General features: G+C 34.2%; 13 protein-coding genes and 2 pseudogenes across 15 annotated transcripts, besides 3 other annotated features; 6 read left to right on the forward strand and 9 right to left on the reverse strand.

The window, feature by feature from the left end:
• Nucleotides 1-18103: part of a mobile genetic element that runs on past the window's edge.
• On the reverse strand, nt 16-282 carry TVAGG3_0610300 (uncharacterized protein; the record flags this gene model as incomplete). The annotated part of the gene is made up of 1 exon (XM_001296589.2): nt 16-282. A coding segment is annotated over one exon (267 nt), but the record flags the coding sequence as incomplete, so codon positions are not given.
• TVAGG3_0610310 (uncharacterized protein) lies at nt 1075-1638 on the forward strand (the record flags this gene model as incomplete). The annotated part of the gene is made up of 1 exon (XM_051240015.1): nt 1075-1638. One exon carries the CDS (start codon nt 1075-1077, stop codon nt 1636-1638), a length of 564 nt encoding a protein of 187 aa, XP_051097839.1.
• TVAGG3_0610320 (organellar and viral DNA polymerase type B) lies at nt 1699-1929 on the reverse strand (the record flags this gene model as incomplete). The annotated part of the gene is made up of 1 exon (XM_051240016.1): nt 1699-1929. One exon carries the CDS (start codon nt 1927-1929, stop codon nt 1699-1701), a length of 231 nt encoding a protein of 76 aa, XP_051097840.1.
• Nucleotides 1934-2274, reverse strand: TVAGG3_0610330 (organellar and viral DNA polymerase type B; the record flags this gene model as incomplete). Its single annotated transcript, XM_051240017.1, has 1 exon — nt 1934-2274. A coding segment is annotated over one exon (341 nt), but the record flags the coding sequence as incomplete, so codon positions are not given.
• Nucleotides 2545-3568, reverse strand: TVAGG3_0610340 (annotated as a pseudogene). Its single transcript has one exon. A coding segment is annotated over exon 1 (1024 nt).
• TVAGG3_0610350 (organellar and viral DNA polymerase type B) lies at nt 6306-6952 on the reverse strand (the record flags this gene model as incomplete). The annotated part of the gene is made up of 1 exon (XM_051240018.1): nt 6306-6952. A coding segment is annotated over one exon (647 nt), but the record flags the coding sequence as incomplete, so codon positions are not given.
• On the forward strand, nt 7044-7517 carry TVAGG3_0610360 (uncharacterized protein; the record flags this gene model as incomplete). The annotated part of the gene is made up of 1 exon (XM_051240019.1): nt 7044-7517. One exon carries the CDS (start codon nt 7044-7046, stop codon nt 7515-7517), a length of 474 nt encoding a protein of 157 aa, XP_051097843.1.
• On the reverse strand, nt 7809-8117 carry TVAGG3_0610370 (uncharacterized protein; the record flags this gene model as incomplete). The annotated part of the gene is made up of 1 exon (XM_051240020.1): nt 7809-8117. One exon carries the CDS (start codon nt 8115-8117, stop codon nt 7809-7811), a length of 309 nt encoding a protein of 102 aa, XP_051097844.1.
• On the reverse strand, nt 8875-9330 carry TVAGG3_0610380 (uncharacterized protein; the record flags this gene model as incomplete). The annotated part of the gene is made up of 1 exon (XM_051240021.1): nt 8875-9330. A coding segment is annotated over one exon (456 nt), but the record flags the coding sequence as incomplete, so codon positions are not given.
• TVAGG3_0610390 (organellar and viral DNA polymerase type B) lies at nt 9440-10006 on the forward strand (the record flags this gene model as incomplete). The annotated part of the gene is made up of 1 exon (XM_051240022.1): nt 9440-10006. One exon carries the CDS (start codon nt 9440-9442, stop codon nt 10004-10006), a length of 567 nt encoding a protein of 188 aa, XP_051097846.1.
• On the forward strand, nt 10531-11253 carry TVAGG3_0610400 (organellar and viral DNA polymerase type B; the record flags this gene model as incomplete). Its single annotated transcript, XM_051240023.1, has 1 exon — nt 10531-11253. A coding segment is annotated over one exon (723 nt), but the record flags the coding sequence as incomplete, so codon positions are not given.
• On the forward strand, nt 12648-13223 carry TVAGG3_0610410 (organellar and viral DNA polymerase type B; the record flags this gene model as incomplete). Its single annotated transcript, XM_051240024.1, has 1 exon — nt 12648-13223. The coding sequence occupies one exon, from the start codon at nt 12648-12650 to the stop codon at nt 13221-13223; it is 576 nt and encodes a 191-aa protein (XP_051097848.1).
• TVAGG3_0610420 (uncharacterized protein) lies at nt 17034-17270 on the forward strand (the record flags this gene model as incomplete). The annotated part of the gene is made up of 1 exon (XM_001293647.2): nt 17034-17270. The coding sequence occupies one exon, from the start codon at nt 17034-17036 to the stop codon at nt 17268-17270; it is 237 nt and encodes a 78-aa protein (XP_001293648.2).
• On the reverse strand, nt 17417-17847 carry TVAGG3_0610430 (annotated as a pseudogene). Its single transcript has one exon. A coding segment is annotated over exon 1 (431 nt).
• A 430-nt stretch (nt 18104-18533) lies between the features above and the next one.
• Nucleotides 18534-19140: a mobile genetic element.
• A 48-nt stretch (nt 19141-19188) lies between these two features.
• Nucleotides 19189-19259: a mobile genetic element.
• Nucleotides 19260-19718: 459 nt separating this feature from the next.
• On the reverse strand, nt 19719-20753 carry TVAGG3_0610460 (ATPase activity, coupled to transmembrane movement of substances; the record flags this gene model as incomplete). The annotated part of the gene is made up of 1 exon (XM_001294243.1): nt 19719-20753. One exon carries the CDS (start codon nt 20751-20753, stop codon nt 19719-19721), a length of 1035 nt encoding a protein of 344 aa, XP_001294244.1.
• Nucleotides 20754-20947: the final 194 nt, after the last annotated feature.

Below are 20947 nucleotides of genomic sequence, written 5' to 3' on the forward strand. Positions count from 1 at the left end.
GATAAAAATATCTATTTACTTCATTATTCTCACTCTTCTTCTTGGCATTCGTGGTGGAAGTTGTTTCTTGACATTTTCAATGAACTGTACATTCTCTTTTGTCTCAACTTCTTTCACTGGTGGGTCAGGGTTCTTTGACTCGGTTTGTTTTTCAATGAAATTCACAAACTTTGCAATAAGCTCTTGGTTCGTTATTGAAAGTACATCTGGCTTCTTTTCTTCTGGTTCTATTGACTTTTCAGTTTGAACAGAAGGTTTTATATGGGCTTCGTGGACTTCACCCTTACCATACACCTTAATGTTGTCGCTTTCTGCATTCGCTAATGGAACCTTTCTTTTTCTTACGTATATTTTACCATCTTTACTCTGACTTACGTAATAGAAAGGATGTTGTATTCCTCTTGCGTCATTTAATATAATAGACTCTCGCTCTGATTTTGACAAGCTCATTTTACATCGGTTAAAGTTTTAATTTTGTTTTTTATCTGCAGTCAAATGACTCAGACAAGCCCTACGGACAAGACCCAAGGGGTCATAGATGTTGAATCATTGAAGAAAGAAATTCGCGAGCAAATTTTATCCGAACTGAAGGAACAAAAACAAGAACAAAAGCCAGAGAGACCAAAGAGAAAACTTAGTGAAAAACAACTTGCTGCATTAGCTGCTGGAAGACAAAAGAACCCACGTTTGCTGGCGAAGAAAGCTAGAGAAGAAGCTGAAGCAAAAGCTAAAGAAGCTGAAGCAAAGAAAGAGTAAATGGTTTATTTTTATCCGAATTAAATGTATAGACAAATACCTTTATCTGTTGCGTTCAGTAGTGAAAACCCTGACATCAAAATAAAGGGGAACAGAGTAACGTTTAAGTTTCCAACAGACTGGATTGTGAACATAAATGAAGAGAAGTACATTGGCATAATATCTATGTATATAACACGTGCTTTCAGAAAGGTTGACTTTATACTTCAAGTCGAGATAGAAAATGACGAACAGTCTTTAAGCGCCCAAAACATTCACATATACAAATACTTTAAAGACGATACAACATTGTTGCAATGCATGATTTCATTTAATGAGATGTTCGAGAAAAAGTTCAACATTGAAGTACAAACTTTACAGCCTTTACGTGAGTTTCTTACACAACTGAAAGAAGAAGGTAGTCAGCCACAACTTATAGACTTTCATTATGAATTTAATGAAAATGAAGATGGAACACATGACTGTCAGTTTGTTGTATTCTCACCATTCAATGAAGTCGCTAAAGAGAAAGAAAATCCATTACGTATAAGATTTCAAATCTCTGAACCAAGTGATGATTTCAAGAATGTTTTCAATTATGATGCAATGCTTCCGAGGAAAAATGAATTTTCAAAGATTGTAACACCTGGCATTTGGGATAGAAAGCAAGCTATATTATATTCAAACTTAAGTAAGGGAGTTGAAAATGAGTTCATTGGTCATACAAGAACTTCACCACTTCCTAACCCTAAATACTATAAATTAACTGGCTTCAATCGTGAGTTTTGGATAGACATGTTCTCCACTCATGACCATAACTGTCCAGTGTTCTTACCTCCAGACCATAAGGACTGTCTCTACATTGAAGCACAACTCTTAAACTCTACCATCGCAGTATTGTAAATGACCACATGGGCTTATTTTTATCACGAATGACCTCATTGCTGACAAAAATAAATGACCTCAGAACTTCAACTTACGAATAAAGCTTGTTTTAGTCGTTATTGAGAAGTTAAACTTCTCTTCAAAGCAAGGTTGACATGACTTACATAAGTCAAATCCAATCTCTTGACCATCATGAAGTGCTTTGTAAAGTTTCATTAAACTGAACTCAGAGTCTTTGTCATATGTTCCTTGCGGAACCATTAAACCTTTATCTTCATCATAGAAACACTGAACAGAGTCAGGAAACATTTCATTAGCGGTTAAAGCAATAACATCTTGCTTCACGCCTTTCATTCTGCAGTGAAATGCAACTTCATTTAAATCATTCGTGAGTAAGTCTATGTAAGTCTTCTTTCCACAAAATATTGACTTGTATGCTAAACTTTGTTTTCCAGGTGTTATTTCTGCGAAGTCAGAATGAAATTGACCAAGGTTTTTACCAATGAGAACTCTTCCATAACGTTTCTCAAACTCTTCAGCGAGTTTTGGTATGTCTTCATTATACAGGTGCATCGAATCTGTATCGCTATAGGCTATATACAAACCCATGTCCTCAGCAGTACAGAATACTTCACACATTATTCTCTTCGACATAGACAGAATGTTAACACCAAGTGACAGAAGTTAAAGTGTCTGCAAATGCTTTTCGTTAGCTTGAAAATAGTTTTATCTGAATCATCCAAACCTTCGAACTTCACTATATGGTTGTAGTTTCTGATGGCATATCTTATAGCATCTTTGTCATTTACTATGGTTATTTTTGACTCAATAGGAGATAGAATAGTTTTGCCATAAATGCTGTTCAGAATGAGCTTTATATTTTCTTGCAAAGGATTTCCTTCTTTCTTATACTTTAACCTTAACTCAAACAACTTCTTTACTTCATCTCTTATTCTAATATCTCTGTTTCCATCGTAATAGTATCCTTGCAACACTTCACATTTGACACCTTGATATTTTATGAGGTCTTGTAATGTATATGGTCAACATACATTAAACAGCAAGTGTTTGAACTTCTGGGAACGTTAAGTTCTGGATTTAGTTCAGGGTCACAAACTATTAAAGGAAAGTGTCTATGTATTCCAATCTCTGTTATCTTAATGAGAACAAAGAAGCCAGACATAAACTTTTCACCAATGGGTTCCTTTTGGTCGTCATCGAATAAATGTCTCATGAGATACTCTGTGCTTAACATTTCTTCCTTCATAACCTTTGGAATACCTTCTAAAGTATAGAGTCTTGCAATTGCTGAAGGGTATAATGAAACAGCGTCGAAGTCAGCAATGAGTTTCTTTTCGCTCTTTTGTTTCATGTTATCTGACAACATACATCTTCCACCTTGAATACAGCGTGAAATAAATTCTCTTGGTTTATTTGAGAGGTCATAAAGATTTCCATTCGGGAAGTACACTCTGTTCTCAAACAATTTGTTAGCAATTGAACAAATACTAACGTAGTCATAAACGTTTAAATCAAATTCTTTCAATATGTCATTGCGGAACTTAACAAAACCTTCTCTTAAAATTCTTACATCTTGTTTGCAATAAAATGTGCTATACTTTTCTAAGTCGAAGTGGTTCTCATCTATTCTGCAACCTTTGATGGAATCTATGTTTTTCATGAATGTATCCGCATCCCTGATAAACTTACACGCTTCAGAAATGACACCAGTTCTGTTGTCATTTGCTAACAAAACACTGCTGTAGTAGTTGTATGGAAATACTTCTTTCGGTCCTGTTTGTAAGTTAAACATAGCAGGAAATAGTTTAAGTTTCTTATTTATAACACTGTAAGAGTCTTTTATAATAATTGCCCTTCCTTTATATAAGCCAGTTATTTGCATTGTTCGTGAACCTTTAATGATGGGAGTTCCTTTCACTTCTGTCATGTGTCTTAAGATGAAGTTTATATCATAACTGAGGTTATGGAAATATATTAAACTCTCGTCAGGAAGTCGTTCCAAAAATTCTGTTGCACAGTTCTGACCCCATATTAGAGATGCGAGTTTCCGAATTTTTTTAGCCCTGGGATGTCATAACCGCTGCGGTTTTGTAAAATTTGGGATAAATTTTGACAATCCATTTTTTGTGGGATGTACGTTTATATCAATTTGCTCGGCGTTTGCCGAGCTATTGTACAATCCTACTCGAATTCATTACGCAGCCCTGGTCACTCAAAGGCCAGGGCATACAATTACAAAATAGTAGAGTGAGACTCTTCTAATTTCTTCCAATCACAAGGAAGATCTTAGAAGAGCCTCACTCTACTCGAACACATTACGCAGCCCTGGTCACTCAAAGGCCAGGGCATACAATTACAAAATAGTAGAGTGAGACTCTTCTAATTTCTTCCAATCACAAGGAAGATCTTAGAAGAGCCTCACTCTGCTCGAACACATTACGCAGCCCTGGTCACTCAAAGGCCAGGGCATACAATTACAAAATAGTAGAGTGAGACTCTTCTAATTTCTTCCAATCACAAGGAAGATCTTAGAAGAGCCTCACTCTGCTCGAACACATTACGCAGCTCCTGCTCAACAATGAGCAGGTCTTACCACTTTGAGAGGCTTTCGCTCGAGTTCTGATGCAGATCCCAACGCGAGCGAGAGTCTCTCAAGCAAGCTTCTAATTCGTAGCTAGAGTTTCACTCTTATGAACTGGCAGCCAATTTGAGAGACTTTCGCTCGAGATCTAATGAAAAATCAGAACTCGGCCAAAAATTGCCCAAACAGGCTTGTAATTCGTAGCTATAGTATTGATCGTATGGATGTGTTGCCAATATGAGAGACTTTCGCTCGATGTCTGATATTGCATCAGACATCGAGCGAAAGTCACTCAAAACAGCTTAGACATGTCTATTTTGACGGCATTAAATGATTTCATAGGAAATGTCTCAGTTGTTAATTAAGTTCACGTGAGCTTTTATGAATGAAAATAAGTAAAAAAAAAGAATTTTCTCAAAAAAAATTGTGTACGCATTGAAATTTTTATCTATAAATTTAGATATGTCATCAATAATATAATATAATTTTAAATTCGTGGAGTACACTTGGGATAATTGAATATGGGCTACCCCATCCCAACCTCTCAAACTTCCTCTGAATTTGGACAAGGTATCCCAATCCCAAAGACCTATCTGAATAAAATGAAATAAGTATATTATATATATTATTTATTTGCTAATAATGAGCATAAATCGCTAAAATTATGAAGAAATTAAAAATTAAAAATTAAAATTAAAAAAAATGTTGATTTAATGAGAGAATATTGTATAAAAATAGAATTATTAGCTAAAATACGTATTAATTTTATGATATTTCAATCACATTAACGAAAATCGCCCATTTTTAATTCAAATGGGCGGGAAAAAAAATAAAATTCCAAAAAAAATTGAATTGGGGAAACGATAGGGGACGGGATATGAGAAACCCCATATGTTTGGGAATTTTTCGCATCACTACCATATGCTTTCACTCACTGAACCATCTTCACTGTCATAACAGATGTTAAAAGCTTTATGAAAGCCATCGGTACTGCACTCAAAGTCAGCAAAGAAAACGTGCTCAGGAATGAACTTGCACTTATTTTTATTTACTTCTTTTGACTCGGCTTTCTTCTTCAGTTGTACACAATACTTTGGAGCATATGTCAAATCTTTAAATGTTGCAAGGTTCTGTTTATATAAGTCAGTAGTATATGTGAAAAGTTCTCCATAAGAAATAGGTTCGAAATATTTGCACTCCCACAATGTTTTCATAACATCCCATAACGGTGTTGTTCTATCATAACGAACTACATATTTATCTTCTCTCTTTGTATAAATCTTCATTTTGTTTCTCAATGTTCATTCCACCACAAGCTTTGAGAATTTCTATATAGTTGCGAATGAAATATGTTGTCATTGGTAATCTTTCGTTTAGCATGTAGTGGTCTTCAACAAGAAGTAAGTCAATAGTTCTAACAGTTTCACATTCTTTTGGTATGTATCTCTTTATTTCATTATGTCTTGAGTCATTGAAATAACCAATGGTAACATTAAATGCTATACCTGTTGCGTCAGAAATTTCTTGTACTTTACTTTGAGGAAAGTCTCTAACACGAATGACTTCTCTCATGTGGTCAATAGTTTCTTCATCTACTCCAGCCTGAATGCAAGCATAAACGAAACAATTGTCTTCTGTCATAAGTGCTGCAGTTCTTTTGTTCAATTCATTGAAAATTTGGTAGCGCTCAAGATTTATAGGTAATGTGCAAAGATACTTCCAGAACTGACCGCTTCTCTTCTTATAAAACTTCTTTTCACCAAGGATTTCATTCCAGAAGTCATCTATATCTTGTTTATCTCCTGTTTGTTTAAGTCTGTTCAATAATCTTTTCTGTCTTTCTGTCAGTGTGCTTTCATCTCTATATGGTCACTTCTGTGGCTTTCCTTTCTTAACATCTGACATCGTTAAGCCTTCATATTCTGTTAAATCATACATCTTTATTTCAGTAAGATTCTTTATGTTTGTCAAGAAGAAGTCATAGTGCATTTCAACAATACCTGCAGCATTTGCTTCTATCTCTGATATAAAGTTCTCCTTCAAGAGCTGATGTAGTAATGTTCCAATATTATTGAGGTTTAACGTAGAACATTCATACTTTCCACCAAGTTTATAACATACCATCCATCTCTGTTGTGAGTTTATTTTAATCTTCTCTAAGAGTCTCATGAAAACCTTACCGAAATGTTTGTGTAAGTAGTCTCTGTTTGGTTCATCTAAAGCTTCGATGTTAAAGTCAATGAGTCTATTGCCTGACTTCACATTTCTCTTCCTATTCTCTTCATCTTTCTTTAACCATCTCTCACCTTCTTTTGGTTTGTCGTCAATGGAACGAATGACATCGTTAGCTTTACGAACTTGTTCTATAGCACTTTTAAACATCTCTCTTCTCTGTTGTTTCAGTGTGTCGTCTCTTCTTCTTGTTTCACCAACGTTTGCATTTGTTATGTCAAACATTTCTCTTCTTACTTCATGAGGTACTGAACGTCTATGATATAAGTCAATAGCAATGTCATTTAAAGGAAATGCTATTGCATGAACTTCGTCCTCGCCGCGTTGCGGCTTTATGAACTCATGAATTCTATCATAACTTATTGCACCATTATAGTCTTTAATGAAGTCGGCGAGTGCTTTTTTGTTTGTTGCGTAATGTGTTGCTACTTCTATGTTAGCTTCTGTAAGAAGTTGTTTTATTTCCGAGTGTTCTAACTTAGACAACTTCCGATACATCTTTAGTAGGAAATAAAAAATATTTTTTGAAAAAATTAGATTAGATTTTTTTTTAAGTTATTTTTCAAAATAATTTAATATTTTTATTTTAATGAAACACATGCAAGATTGCAAGTTCTTTTCATACAATGCTCTCGCTACTGCCATCAAGAATGAGTTCAATGGTGCTTCAAACGTTAATGTTATCTTTAACAAGAAGTTTGTGAAAGAATCTAAGTTTGGTCAGTATGTCAGACCATTAGCTATTGTCATTGACCGCAAACGTTATACTTCACAAGAGTTAGCAGTAGTTTTGAAACAAAAGAGTTTCTTCGTGAATGTCAAAGATACTCATTATACCGTCATAAAGAACTCTAACATTGACTTCTTCAGTATTGCTATGAATCTTTCCGAACAGAAAGAATATAAGAAGGGTGAAACATCTGTGAAATATTATCCTTCATCTCTGAAGACAATAACGAACAAAGATGTTATACAGAAATTCTTACCAAAGGTTGAAGAAGCTTCTATTGACATTGACGAAGGAAGTGAAATGGTTGAAGAAATAGACCCTGACGTCATTTAAGCAAAAATATATTTTTGGTTAGTCTTCATATCGATATTTTACAACAATTCCCCAATGTATAAACTTTTCATACGCTTTTTCATAAGCTTTATATACCTTCAGAAATTTTGCATAATCTTTAGAAGCATTTAGATATTGTTTAAATGCTTTGTATGTCTTCAGAAATTTTGCATAATCTTTTACATGTTGTTCGTTCTCTTCTTCTGTCATGAGTTCCGAATATTCTAAATTCATGTTCTTTCATATGAGATAAAATTTTATAAAAAAAATAAAATTAGCTTAGATTTTTTTTTATTCTTCCTCTTTGAAGTTGTCGAAATATTCTGTTATCTTTTCCTTCAGTAGCGGTAAGTCTTCTTTGAAGGTAAGTATTGTACAACCTTTCATATCATAGTGTGTTTGAGGAAGAGTATTTTTGACAATTTCCTTTATTTGCTCATTCGGTGTCATTGAAATCGGTAAGTTTTCACGATAGAACCAGTTTCTGTCAGATTTGTAAATCTTAGCAAGGTCGTAAAAGCTTTTGTTGTTTCTTCTGACTAAATGCAACATAACCATATCTCTATCTTCTTCTTTCTCCAACTCTTCAGCGTAAATCATATACTTATAACTCTTTTCCTTTCCTTTTGGTACTGAACGTGGTATTCTTTTCTGTATGCTTTTGTCTTTGGATTCAATGACTTCATCTTTTGCTTGAAGTTTCTTTTCCATCTCTCCACGTTCAGTACCAAAAGGAAAGGAAAAGAGTTATAAGTATATGATTTACGCTGAAGAGTTGGAGAAAGAAGAAGATAGAGATATGGTTATGTTGCATTTAGTCAGAAGAAACAACAAAAGCTTTTACGACCTTGCTAAGATTTACAAATCTGACAGAAACTGGTTCTATCGTGAAAACTTACCGATTTCAATGACACCGAATGAGCAAATAAAGGAAATTGTCAAAAATACTCTTCCTCAAACACACTATGATATGAAAGGTTGTACAATACTTACCTTCAAAGAAGACTTACCGCTACTGAAGGAAAAGATAACAGAATATTTCGACAACTTCAAAGAGGAAGAATAAAAAAAAATCTAAGCTAATTTTATTTTTTTTATAAAATTTTATCTCATATGAAAGAACATGAATTTAGAATATTCGGAACTCATGACAGAAGAAGAGAACGAACAACATGTAAAAGATTATGCAAAATTTCTGAAGACATACAAAGCATTTAAACAATATCTAAATGCTTCTAAAGATTATGCAAAATTTCTGAAGGTATATAAAGCTTATGAAAAAGCGTATGAAAAGTTTATACATTGGGGAATTGTTGTAAAATATCGATATGAAGACTAACCAAAAATATATTTTTGCTTAAATGACGTCAGGGTCTATTTCTTCAACCATTTCACTTCCTTCGTCAATGTCAATAGAAGCTTCTTCAACCTTTGGTAAGAATTTCTGTATAACATCTTTGTTCGTTATTGTCTTCAGAGATGAAGGATAATATTTCACAGATGTTTCACCCTTCTTATATTCTTTCTGTTCGGAAAGATTCATAGCAATACTGAAGAAGTCAATGTTAGAGTTCTTTATGACGGTATAATGAGTATCTTTGACATTCACGAAGAAACTCTTTTGTTTCAAAACTACTGCTAACTCTTGTGAAGTATAACGTTTGCGGTCAATGACAATAGCTAATGGTCTGACATACTGACCAAACTTAGATTCTTTCACAAACTTCTTGTTAAAGATAACATTAACGTTTGAAGCACCATTGAACTCATTCTTGATGGCAGTAGCGAGAGCATTGTATGAAAAGAACTTGCAATCTTGCATGTGTTTCATTAAAATAAAAATATTAAATTATTTTGAAAAATAACTTAAAAAAAAATCTAATCTAATTTTTTCAAAAAATATTTTTTATTTCCTACTAAAGATGTATCGGAAGTTGTCTAAGTTAGAACACTCGGAAATAAAACAACTTCTTACAGAAGCTAACATAGAAGTAGCAACACATTACGCAACAAACAAAAAAGCACTCGCCGACTTCATTAAAGACTATAATGGTGCAATAAGTTATGATAGAATTCATGAGTTCATAAAGCCGCAACGCGGCGAGGACGAAGAAGTTCATGCAATAGCATTTCCTTTAAATGACATTGCTATTGACTTATATCATAGACGTTCAGTACCTCATGAAGTAAGAAGAGAAATGTTTGACATAACAAATGCAAACGTTGGTGAAACAAGAAGAAGAGACGACACACTGAAACAACAGAGAAGAGAGATGTTTAAAAGTGCTATAGAACAAGTTCGTAAAGCTAACGATGTCATTCGTTCCATTGACGACAAACCAAAAGAAGGTGAGAGATGGTTAAAGAAAGATGAAGAGAATAGGAAGAGAAATGTGAAGTCAGGCAATAGACTCATTGACTTTAACATCGAAGCTTTAGATGAACCAAACAGAGACTACTTACACAAACATTTCGGTAAGTTTTCATGAGACTCTTAGAGAAGATTAAAATAAACTCACAACAGAGATGGATGGTATGTTATAAACTTGGTGGAAAGTATGAATGTTCTACGTTAAACCTCAATAATATTGGAACATTACTACATCAGCTCTTGAAGGAGAACTTTATATCAGAGATAGAAGCAAATGCTGCAGGTATTGTTGAAATGCACTATGACTTCTTCTTGACAAACATAAAGAATCTTACTGAAATAAAGATGTATGATTTAACAGAATATGAAGGCTTAACGATGTCAGATGTTAAGAAAGGAAAGCCACAGAAGCGACCATATAGAGATGAAAGCACACTGACAGAAAGACAGAAAAGATTATTGAACAGACTTAAACAAACAGGAGATAAACAAGATATAGATGACTTCTGGAATGAAATCCTTGGTGAAAAGAAGTTTTATAAGAAGAGAAGCGGTCAGTTCTGGAAGTATCTTTGCACATTACCTATAAATCTTGAGCGCTACCAAATTTTCAATGAATTGAACAAAAGAACTGCAGCACTTATGACAGAAGACAATTGTTTCGTTTATGCTTGCATTCAGGCTGGAGTAGATGAAGAAACTATTGACCACATGAGAGAAGTCATTCGTGTTAGAGACTTTCCTCAAAGTAAAGTACAAGAAATTTCTGACGCAACAGGTATAGCATTTAATGTTACCATTGGTTATTTCAATGACTCAAGACATAATGAAATAAAGAGATACATACCAAAAGAATGTGAAACTGTTAGAACTATTGACTTACTTCTTGTTGAAGACCACTACATGCTAAACGAAAGATTACCAATGACAACATATTTCATTCGCAACTATATAGAAATTCTCAAAGCTTGTGGTGGAATGAACATTGAGAAACAAATGAAGATTTATACAAAGAGAGAAGATAAATATGTAGTTCGTTATGATAGAACAACACCGTTATGGGATGTTATGAAAACATTGTGGGAGTGCAAATATTTCGAACCTATTTCTTATGGAGAACTTTTCACATATACTACTGACTTATATAAACAGAACCTTGCAACATTTAAAGATTTGACATATGCTCCAAAGTATTGTGTACAACTGAAGAAGAAAGCCGAGTCAAAAGAAGTAAATAAAAATAAGTGCAAGTTCATTCCTGAGCACGTTTTCTTTGCTGACTTTGAGTGCAGTACCGATGGCTTTCATAAAGCTTTTAACATCTGTTATGACAGTGAAGATGGTTCAGTGAGTGAAAGCATATGGGGTCAGAACTGTGCAACAGAATTTTTGGAACGACTTCCTGACGAGAGTTTAATATATTTCCATAACCTCAGTTATGATATAAACTTCATCTTAAGACACATGACAGAAGTGAAAGGAACTCCCATCATTAAAGGTTCACGAACAATGCAAATAACTGGCTTATATAAAGGAGGGCAATTATTATAAAAGACTCTTACAGTGTTATAAATAAGAAACTTAAACTATTTCCTGCTATGTTTAACTTACAAACAGGACCGAAAGAAGTATTTCCATACAACTACTACAGCAGTGTTTTGTTAGCAAATGACAACAGAACTGGTGTCATTTCTGAAGCGTGTAAGTTTATCAGGGATGCGGATACATTCATGAAAAACATAGATTCCATCAAAGGTTGCAGAATAGATGAGAACCACTTCGACTTAGAAAAGTATAGCACATTTTATTGCAAACAAGATGTAAGAATTTTAAGAGAAGGTTTTGTTAAGTTCCGCAATGACATATTGAAAGAATTTGATTTAAACGTTTATGACTACGTTAGTATTTGTTCAATTGCTAACAAATTGTTTGAGAACAGAGTGTACTTCCCGAATGGAAATCTTTATGACCTCTCAAATAAACCAAGAGAATTTATTTCACGCTGTATTCAAGGTGGAAGATGTATGTTGTCAGATAACATGAAACAAAAGAGCGAAAAGAAACTCATTGCTGACTTCGACGCTGTTTCATTATACCCTTCAGCAATTGCAAGACTCTATACTTTAGAAGGTATTCCAAAGGTTATGAAGGAAGAAATGTTAAGCACAGAGTATCTCATGAGACATTTATTCGATGACGACCAAAAGGAACCCATTGGTGAAAAGTTTATGTCTGGCTTCTTTGTTCTCATTAAGATAACAGAGATTGGAATACATAGACACTTTCCTTTAATAGTTTGTGACCCTGAACTAAATCCAGAACTTAACGTTCCCAGAAGTTCAAACACTTGCTGTTTAATGTATGTTGACCATATAACATTACAAGACCTCATAAAATATCAAGGTGTCAAATGTGAAGTGTTGCAAGGATACTATTACGATGGAAACAGAGATATTAGAATAAGAGATGAAGTAAAGAAGTTGTTTGAGTTAAGGTTAAAGTATAAGAAAGAAGGAAATCCTTTGCAAGAAAATATAAAGCTCATTCTGAACAGCATTTATGGCAAAACTATTCTATCTCCTATTGAGTCAAAAATAACCATAGTAAATGACAAAGATGCTATAAGATATGCCATCAGAAACTACAACCATATAGTGAAGTTCGAAGGTTTGGATGATTCAGATAAAACTATTTTCAAGCTAACGAAAAGCATTTGCAGACACTTTAACTTCTGTCCACTTGGTGTTAACATTCTGTCTATGTCGAAGAGAATAATGTGTGAAGTATTCTGTACTGCTGAAGATATGGGTTTGTATATAGCCTATAGCGATACAGATTCGATGCACCTGTATAATGAAGACATACCAAAACTCGCTGAAGAGTTTGAGAAACGTTATGGAAGAGTTCTCATTGGTAAAAACCTTGGTCAATTTCATTCTGACTTCGCAGAAATAACACCTGGAAAACAAAGTTTAGCATACAAGTCAATATTTTGTGGAAAGAAGACTTACATAGACTTACTCACGAATGATTTAAATGAAGTTGCATTTCACTGCAGAATGAAAGGCGTGAAGCAAGATGTTATTGCTTTAACCGCTAATGAAATGTTTCCTGACTCTGTTCAGTGTTTCTATGATGAAGATAAAGGTTTAATGGTTCCGCAAGGAACATATGACAAAGACTCTGAGTTCAGTTTAATGAAACTTTACAAAGCACTTCATGATGGTCAAGAGATTGGATTTGACTTATGTAAGTCATGTCAACCTTGCTTTGAAGAGAAGTTTAACTTCTCAATAACGACTAAAACAAGCTTTATTCGTAAGTTGAAGTTCTGAGGTCATTTATTTTTGTCAGCAATGAGGTCATTCGTGATAAAAATAAGCCCATGTGGTCATTTACAATACTGCGATGGTAGAGTTTAAGAGTTGTGCTTCAATGTAGAGACAGTCCTTATGGTCTGGAGGTAAGAACACTGGACAGTTATGGTCATGAGTGGAGAACATGTCTATCCAAAACTCACGATTGAAGCCAGTTAATTTATAGTATTTAGGGTTAGGAAGTGGTGAAGTTCTTGTATGACCAATGAACTCATTTTCAACTCCCTTACTTAAGTTTGAATATAATATAGCTTGCTTTCTATCCCAAATGCCAGGTGTTACAATCTTTGAAAATTCATTTTTCCTCGGAAGCATTGCATCATAATTGAAAACATTCTTGAAATCATCACTTGGTTCAGAGATTTGAAATCTTATACGTAATGGATTTTCTTTCTCTTTAACGACTTCATTGAATGGTGAGAATACAACAAACTGACAGTCATGTGTTCCATCTTCATTTTCATTAAATTCATAATGAAAGTCTATAAGTTGTGGCTGACTACCTTCTTCTTTCAGTTGTGTAGAAACTCACGTAAAGGCTGTAAAGTTTGTACTTCAATGTTGAACTTTTTCTCGAACATCTCATTAATGAAATCATACATTGCAACAATGTTGTATCGTCTTTAAAGTATTTGTATATGTGAATGTTTTGGGCGCTTAAAGACTGTTCGTCATTTTCTATCTCGACTTGAAGTATAAAGTCAACCTTTCTGAAAGCAGTGTTATATACATAGATATTATGCCAATGTACTTCTCTTCATTTATGTTCACAATCCAGTCTGTTGGAAACTTAAACGTTACTCTGTTCCCCTTTATTTTGATGTCAGGGTTTTCACTACTGAACGCAACAGATAAAGGTATTTGTCTATACATTTAATTCGGATAAAAATAAACCATTTACTCTTTCTTTGCTTCAGCTTCTTTAGCTTTTGCTTCAGCTTCTTCTCTAGCTTTCTTCGCCAGCAAACGTGGGTTCTTTTGTCTTCCAGCAGCTAATGCAGCAAGTTGTTTTTCACTAAGTTTTCTCTTTGGTCTCTCTGGCTTTTTGTTCTTGTTTTGTTCCTTCAGTTCGGATAAAATTTGCTCGCGAATTTCTTTCTTCAATGATTCAACATCTATGACCCCTTGGGTCTTGTCCGTAGGGCTTGTCTGAGTCATTTGACTGCAGATAAAAAACAAAATTAAAACTTTAACCGATGTAAAATGAGCTTGTCAAAATCAGAGCGAGAGTCTATTATATTAAATGACGCAAGAGGAATACAACATCCTTTCTATTACGTAAGTCAGAGTAAAGATGGTAAAATATACGTAAGAAAAAGAAAGGTTCCATTAGCGAATGCAGAAAGCGACAACATTAAGGTGTATGGAAGGGTGAAGTCCACGAAGCCCATATAAAACCTTCTGTTCAAACTGAAAAGTCAATAGAACCAAGAAGAAAAGAAGCCAGATGTACTTTCAATAACGAACCAAGAGCTTATTGCAAAGTTTGTGAATTTCATTGAAAAACAACCGAGTCAAAGAACCTGACCCACCAGTGAAAGAAGTTGAGACAAAAGAGAATGTACAGTTCATTGAAAATGTCAAGAAACAACTTCCACCACGAATGCCAAGAAGAAGAGTGAGAATAATGAAGTAAATAGATATTTTTATCCGAAGTAAATACATGCAGAACGAACAGTTAAACGAATTTACTCCAGCAGAGCATATTCATCAGATTCGCTCATATTTCGATATCATAGACAATGCAGTTCAAATTGGTGACACTAATAGAAAATATTCTGACGCAAAGATTCCATCACAACCTGGAACTGCTAAAGATAACACATGGGTACATTCAATCTCTCACCTCCTGGTGAAAATATGTTGGACCTTTACAATACATTCATTACGTATAAAATGGAAGGTCAATTTATTGTAGATAAAGAAATTGGTTCAGGTTCCAATAAAACAAACCCACCAGGATTTTGGATTGGTTTCGATGACGCTTTCTATGCAGTTGCTGGATATCAAATCCTTGCAAATGGTCGTATCGTATATTCTCAAGACAACGCAAGAGAAGAAGCATATATAACTTCAAACTCACAAACTACCGAACAAATAAAGAAAGTAGATGTTTTCTCAAAGACTCGACATGAAGATGTATGGAGTCATTCGGGAACATGCAGAACAGGACAAATTGTTAGTGGTCCAATTACAGCAGGAAAATCATTTGATTTTAAGCTTCGTTTAAGAATTCCTGTTAGAAGATTCCTTCCATTAGAAGCTATTCGATTTATTCCAGCTTTTGCAGGAAACATTCAGCTTAAAGTAAAGTTCAGTAGCGACGCCTTACAATGCACATCTATATCTGTAAATGATATCATTGCTTTCAATCCAACTCTTAAAGTTGCATTTGCTTCAGATTCAAATCCACCGACAAATAAATTTGTTCCATGGAATGAACCATTCACTATGATAACGAAGGCAGTAGAAGCTAGTGGAACAGTTACTATTACAACTGTAACCCAGCAACTATTTCGAACAAGATGGATTTTAATGAATGTTTCATTCATCCAAAGTCATTCTCTTTAGACCCTAACATTTATACAGAACTTGTAGAACATTATACAAACGAGGCTTTATGTTTTCCTGTTAAAGTTATGGATTGGATTCCTATGGACGGTTCATTCTCAAAGAATACAGATAGTTCAAGTGCAACATTTACAGCAGCTTATACGCCTATTAATGTTAAAAGTATTTGGGCACTATTTAGAAAGAAAGACAACTATTATGTTAATTTTGAGAACCCTAAGTTTAAATATCTTCAGCTTTCCATGGGAGCTTATGGAAATATGCCTGCAGAACCTGAAAAATCATATGGACCTGTATTTTATGAAATGGTTGCGAACGCTTGCAATACAAACAATGATATGATAGGATTTAATGAAGATGTTATGAGGTCATTGGTGGATGATGGTAGTGTGGAACATAAATGGGATAGCTATGACAACACACATTTCTTATGTGGTTTTCCAACTGAAGTGGACTTTTGCTTCCAGCAAGGTCAAAATCTACTGCTCCAATAACATACAAATTGTCTGTTAAAGGACCTATTGAACTAGCAACTGAAAACGTACCAAAGCCACTTATTGGATTTATGAGGGATTGTTGCTTTGCCATTCAGTGCGTGCTAATGGAATCCAATAATAAGATTAGATGACTATAACTTAGCACGACGACAGTGAGGAATAAAGGATGAACGTTTTTTTTAAAGCTTATAATGAGTTCTTCATCAAGCTCTCGTGAACCTTCACCATCTATGAAACAAACTTTACCTTTACCAAACGATTATGGAGCACCTATTGAATATTTCTTACGAGCTGCACAATGGCAAAGAGCAGTCTCACCAAGGTTAGGTGTTCCACCAGCTCCTGTCAAAAATAGCATTTGGTCAAGTCCTTATATAAAATATGGTCTCCCACTAGGTTTGCTAGCTACAGCAGGAGCAGTTATGATGTTGAAAAGAAATAAAGCAAATGTTGTAAATAATACTGAAGTAGCTGAAGTTAAACAAACTCACACCATCGCCAAAACCACGCCTTCACAAACAACACCTTCAATGACTCCTGAACCTATGGAATACAAACTCCTGTTCAAAAGTCAACTCCAAAACCGACTCCAACATTTAAACCAGAACCTACACCACAAATAAATCGTAAAACTCCTGCGTTTCCTTACTGAAAAAATAACGTTATTTTTATTTAATATTAAAATTTTTATTTGATTGAAATGACAAATAAAGTCACTGAAGCAATGAAACAAAAGTTTTTGGTAGAATACATTAAATCAGGAACTATTCCAGAAGGTTTTTACATTCATACTATGAAGGATGGTAGAGTTCAGTTTAGAAAGATAAAGCAACCATTAGATAAAGAAGGAATTTTGAGAAAGATTAAACTTCATGAGGACAACATTGCTGAACTTAAGAAGAAGTTAGAAGAGTTGGATAAAGGAAGAGAGTTATAAAGCAATGAGTTCAACAGGGTGAAAAAACAGGTGAAAAAGAGGTGAGATCTCACCACTTCACCTAAATTTAAATGGATGTTTTCATACGTGTGAGGGTGGTGATATCATTTATTTTTATATAAATGTGGAACAAAAATAAAGCATTTCTACTCAGCAGGAATGAGACCCTTACTGACTATGTATTCGTTTAATGCTTGATGAAAACAATGGTACATATTATCGTATGGGTATACACGTCTGTTTCCATCGTCGTCGTATATGTAGAGCTCAAATCCGGTCCAACCTTCTTTGTACAATATGTAGCTTTATTTAAGTATGCATTTATGTAGATAAGGCAATTTTCTTCATCGCTCCAGAAATAATTTTTGTTCTTTGTTGAAATAGTTTTCGTTCCTCTGCGACCATAAGGAATGTATGCAATAAATTTAGCATCATAAGGTATTATAATATATTCAGGGTTTCTTTCATCGTCAATGGGTCTGTCTTTGTTAAAATGCATGTTTCTCAGTTTTACTTGAGTTTTGAATAGTTCACGGAAACGTTCTGGGAAAGAGTCATAGTAAATGTAGTCGGACATGTCTTTGTAATGAAATAAAAAAAATTAAAAAAATAAAAATAAGGTTATTTTTATTTAGTGAGGACGGTAGTGAATTCGTTAGTGAATTCGTTAGTGAAGTCATTTATGTGTCAGATGGTTTTGTAAATATTTAAGGTTAAGTTGGTGTTATGGTTGTGTTGTAAAATATACGTTACCGGTTTCGTAAAGTGTCAAAACCGCTAAGTGGTGTACGGAGGCGCGCAGTGCCTCAGTACCCAACTTAGTCATACTAACTGACGTTTTGATAGTATTGATCGATTGTTTGTTGTGATGCTACTTCTCCTGGTGTGCATATGTGCCGTTTGTTTTGGATCCATTTTTTGAAATGATCCTCACGCATTTCTTCCATTGCACAGCGGCATATAGTTCCGTCAGGACGCTTTACTAGTTCATTGCATTTAACATAATATTTTCCGTACTTGTCGCCTGGTTTTTTATATCTAAGATACTGATGCTTAGTACCGACCTCAATGTCTTTATAGTACGTCGGTACTGCATCAATCATTGTTGAAATAATGAAGTGATTACTTAAGCATTTTTATTCTCAATTTGTTTTGAATAAATTCAATTTTTTAATGCATAATTTTTAAAAATTCTCTAATATACCTTAGATATAGATACATTTATTATCAATTCAAAAATTTCAATATAGTTTTGGGATGGGTGAGAAAGGGACAGACTAGCCCATTGTCACTTTTTAATTTAGCAAATGAACGCTTATGGAGTGGAGTTTTTGGGTAAATCTGATTTGCTTATAAATGAAATAAAATCAAAAGAAACCATATTGGCATTATATTATGCAAAAATAAATGATCTTACTTAGTACTTTTAAAGTTAATTTCAGAAAAAATTTGACACAATGGTATCCGGCACATACAAGTTGTGTACAACCAAAATATAAGTTGGTTTAAACATATATTGCTATATCTCATGATCTTACTTAGTACTTTTAAAGTTAATTTCAGAAAAAATTTGACACAATGGTATCCGGCACATACAAGTTGTGTACAACCAAAATATAAGTTGGTTTAAACATATATTGCTATATCTCATGATCTTACTTAGTACTTTTAAAGTTAATTTCAGAAAAATTTGACACAATGGTATCCGGCACATACAAGTTGTGTACAACCAAAATATAAGTTGGTTTAAACATATATTGCTATATCTCATGATCTTACTTAGTACTTTTAAAGGTAATTTCAGAAAATAATGAAAATTACAAGTTTAAGGTTAATGAAAAGTGACAACGGGCGAGTTTGTCCCCCACTCTGGGATGGGTAGCTTCTGAAACTCCACCTATTATAAAATAGGACAGTTTTCTTCTGAGGCTTCTCATCAAATCTAAGACTTCAGAAGAAAGCTGTCCTATCCGTGTATACTTACATTCTGATGGACTACAAGTGTACAACTTTAAGGCAGAGATTATCCGAGGCCTCTCATCAAATGAGGGACCTCGGATAATCTCTGCCTTAAGTAGTCAAATAGCTTTTCTGACTATTCAGGGACAAGAGAACAAGAGTTGGAATACTCTAAGGCAAGGTTCTTCCGAAATCTCTCATCGAATGAGAGACTTCAGAAGGACCTTGCCAAATCCTTGAACACCGATATCCTTGGAACCGAGCTAGGACCAAGGAGAAGTAGTGTACTATAGCGCACGATGGCAATCTCGGAAATACTTATGTTGCCACATGCACAATATCTATTCAGCCTGACTCCTATATACAAGAAGTCAGGCAGAATAGATATTGTGCATATGATTTGCAGAACTCTCATATATATAAATTTTTGTTATCCCAAAAAGGTGACACTTTGGGTGTATCGTCCATCCCAGGGATGCAAAATTCACATCACCTTGTATCTATAAACTTACTTCTCAATTCATTTGAAATTCCTTCGAAGATCAATTCTCCATTTCTCATCACAAGCATTCTGCTGGAAAGAATTCCTGCTTCTTCAATAGAATGTGTACTTACAATTGATGTGATATTGTAACATGAAATCGCTTTCCATATTTCCTGTCTAATGCTTGCATCCATTCCAGCTGTTGGCTCATCCAAAATGACCAGCTTTGGATTTCCAATGAAAGCGATTGCAGTGCAAAGTTTTCTCTTTTGACCGCCACTCAATGTTGTTGCTTTCATGTTTTCGAGTCCATCTAATCGGAAGTTACTCAAGCTATGATCAATAACTTCTTTCAGTTTAGTATTTTCGACGCCTCTTATTGTTGCAAAGAATTCAAGGTGCTTGTAAACATTCAATCTCTCAAACAAAATGTTTTCTTGGTAACAAATTCCTAAATGTTGTTGCAATGAGCTGAAACCAGAAACGCATTTCTCACCAAATATTTTAAGATCCCCTTTATCACTACTGATGCTTCCTGTCATTGCATTCAACAAAGTACTTTTTCCTGAGCCATTAGGACCAATTAAAACAGTCACATCTCCTTTATCAATTGAAAGAGAAACATTTCGAAGAGCGTGAACAGGGGTTGAACCTTTATATGTTTTATCTAAACCAATAACTTCAATGAAGCGTTGACCTTCTATTTCAACCAATTGTTTTCTTCTAAATGAAAATAGTTGTTTCCAAGCTGTCAAAGAGAATATGTTTGAAAATCCAATTGGTGCAGAACCACAATTCCTAGGCATTAAAATGTTCAACAAGAAAAAGAGAAGTAAATAAGCACAAATGAAACCACATGTTATTCCTAATATAACCCAAGAATTCTTCCATCTCAATAAAATTCCCATATTTTTAATTGTAAATGGGAAATTAAATACTTTTGAAATCATGATGTTGTCTATGAACATTGTTGACATCCATTGTGGAAGGAACATCATTATTGATGCAAAATGCAATATATTTGTTGTATCATCAGCCATTGTAAAATTGATGTTTGGTATGATGCTCAAAATCAAAAATATTGCAGTGAAATATGTTTTGTATTTTGTGAAAATGGCAAATGGAATAGTATTCAAAAAGAAAACATAATAATAAAGAACTAATGGAATTACAAATAAAAGAATAAGGAAGAAGTTTGATCCTTGGGCTGATTGCAAATATAAAATAACTGTTA

This window comes from Trichomonas vaginalis, chromosome II (genome assembly GCF_026262505.1).
Source record: "Trichomonas vaginalis G3 chromosome II, whole genome shotgun sequence".
NCBI classification, from domain to species: domain Eukaryota; phylum Parabasalia; order Trichomonadida; family Trichomonadidae; genus Trichomonas; species Trichomonas vaginalis.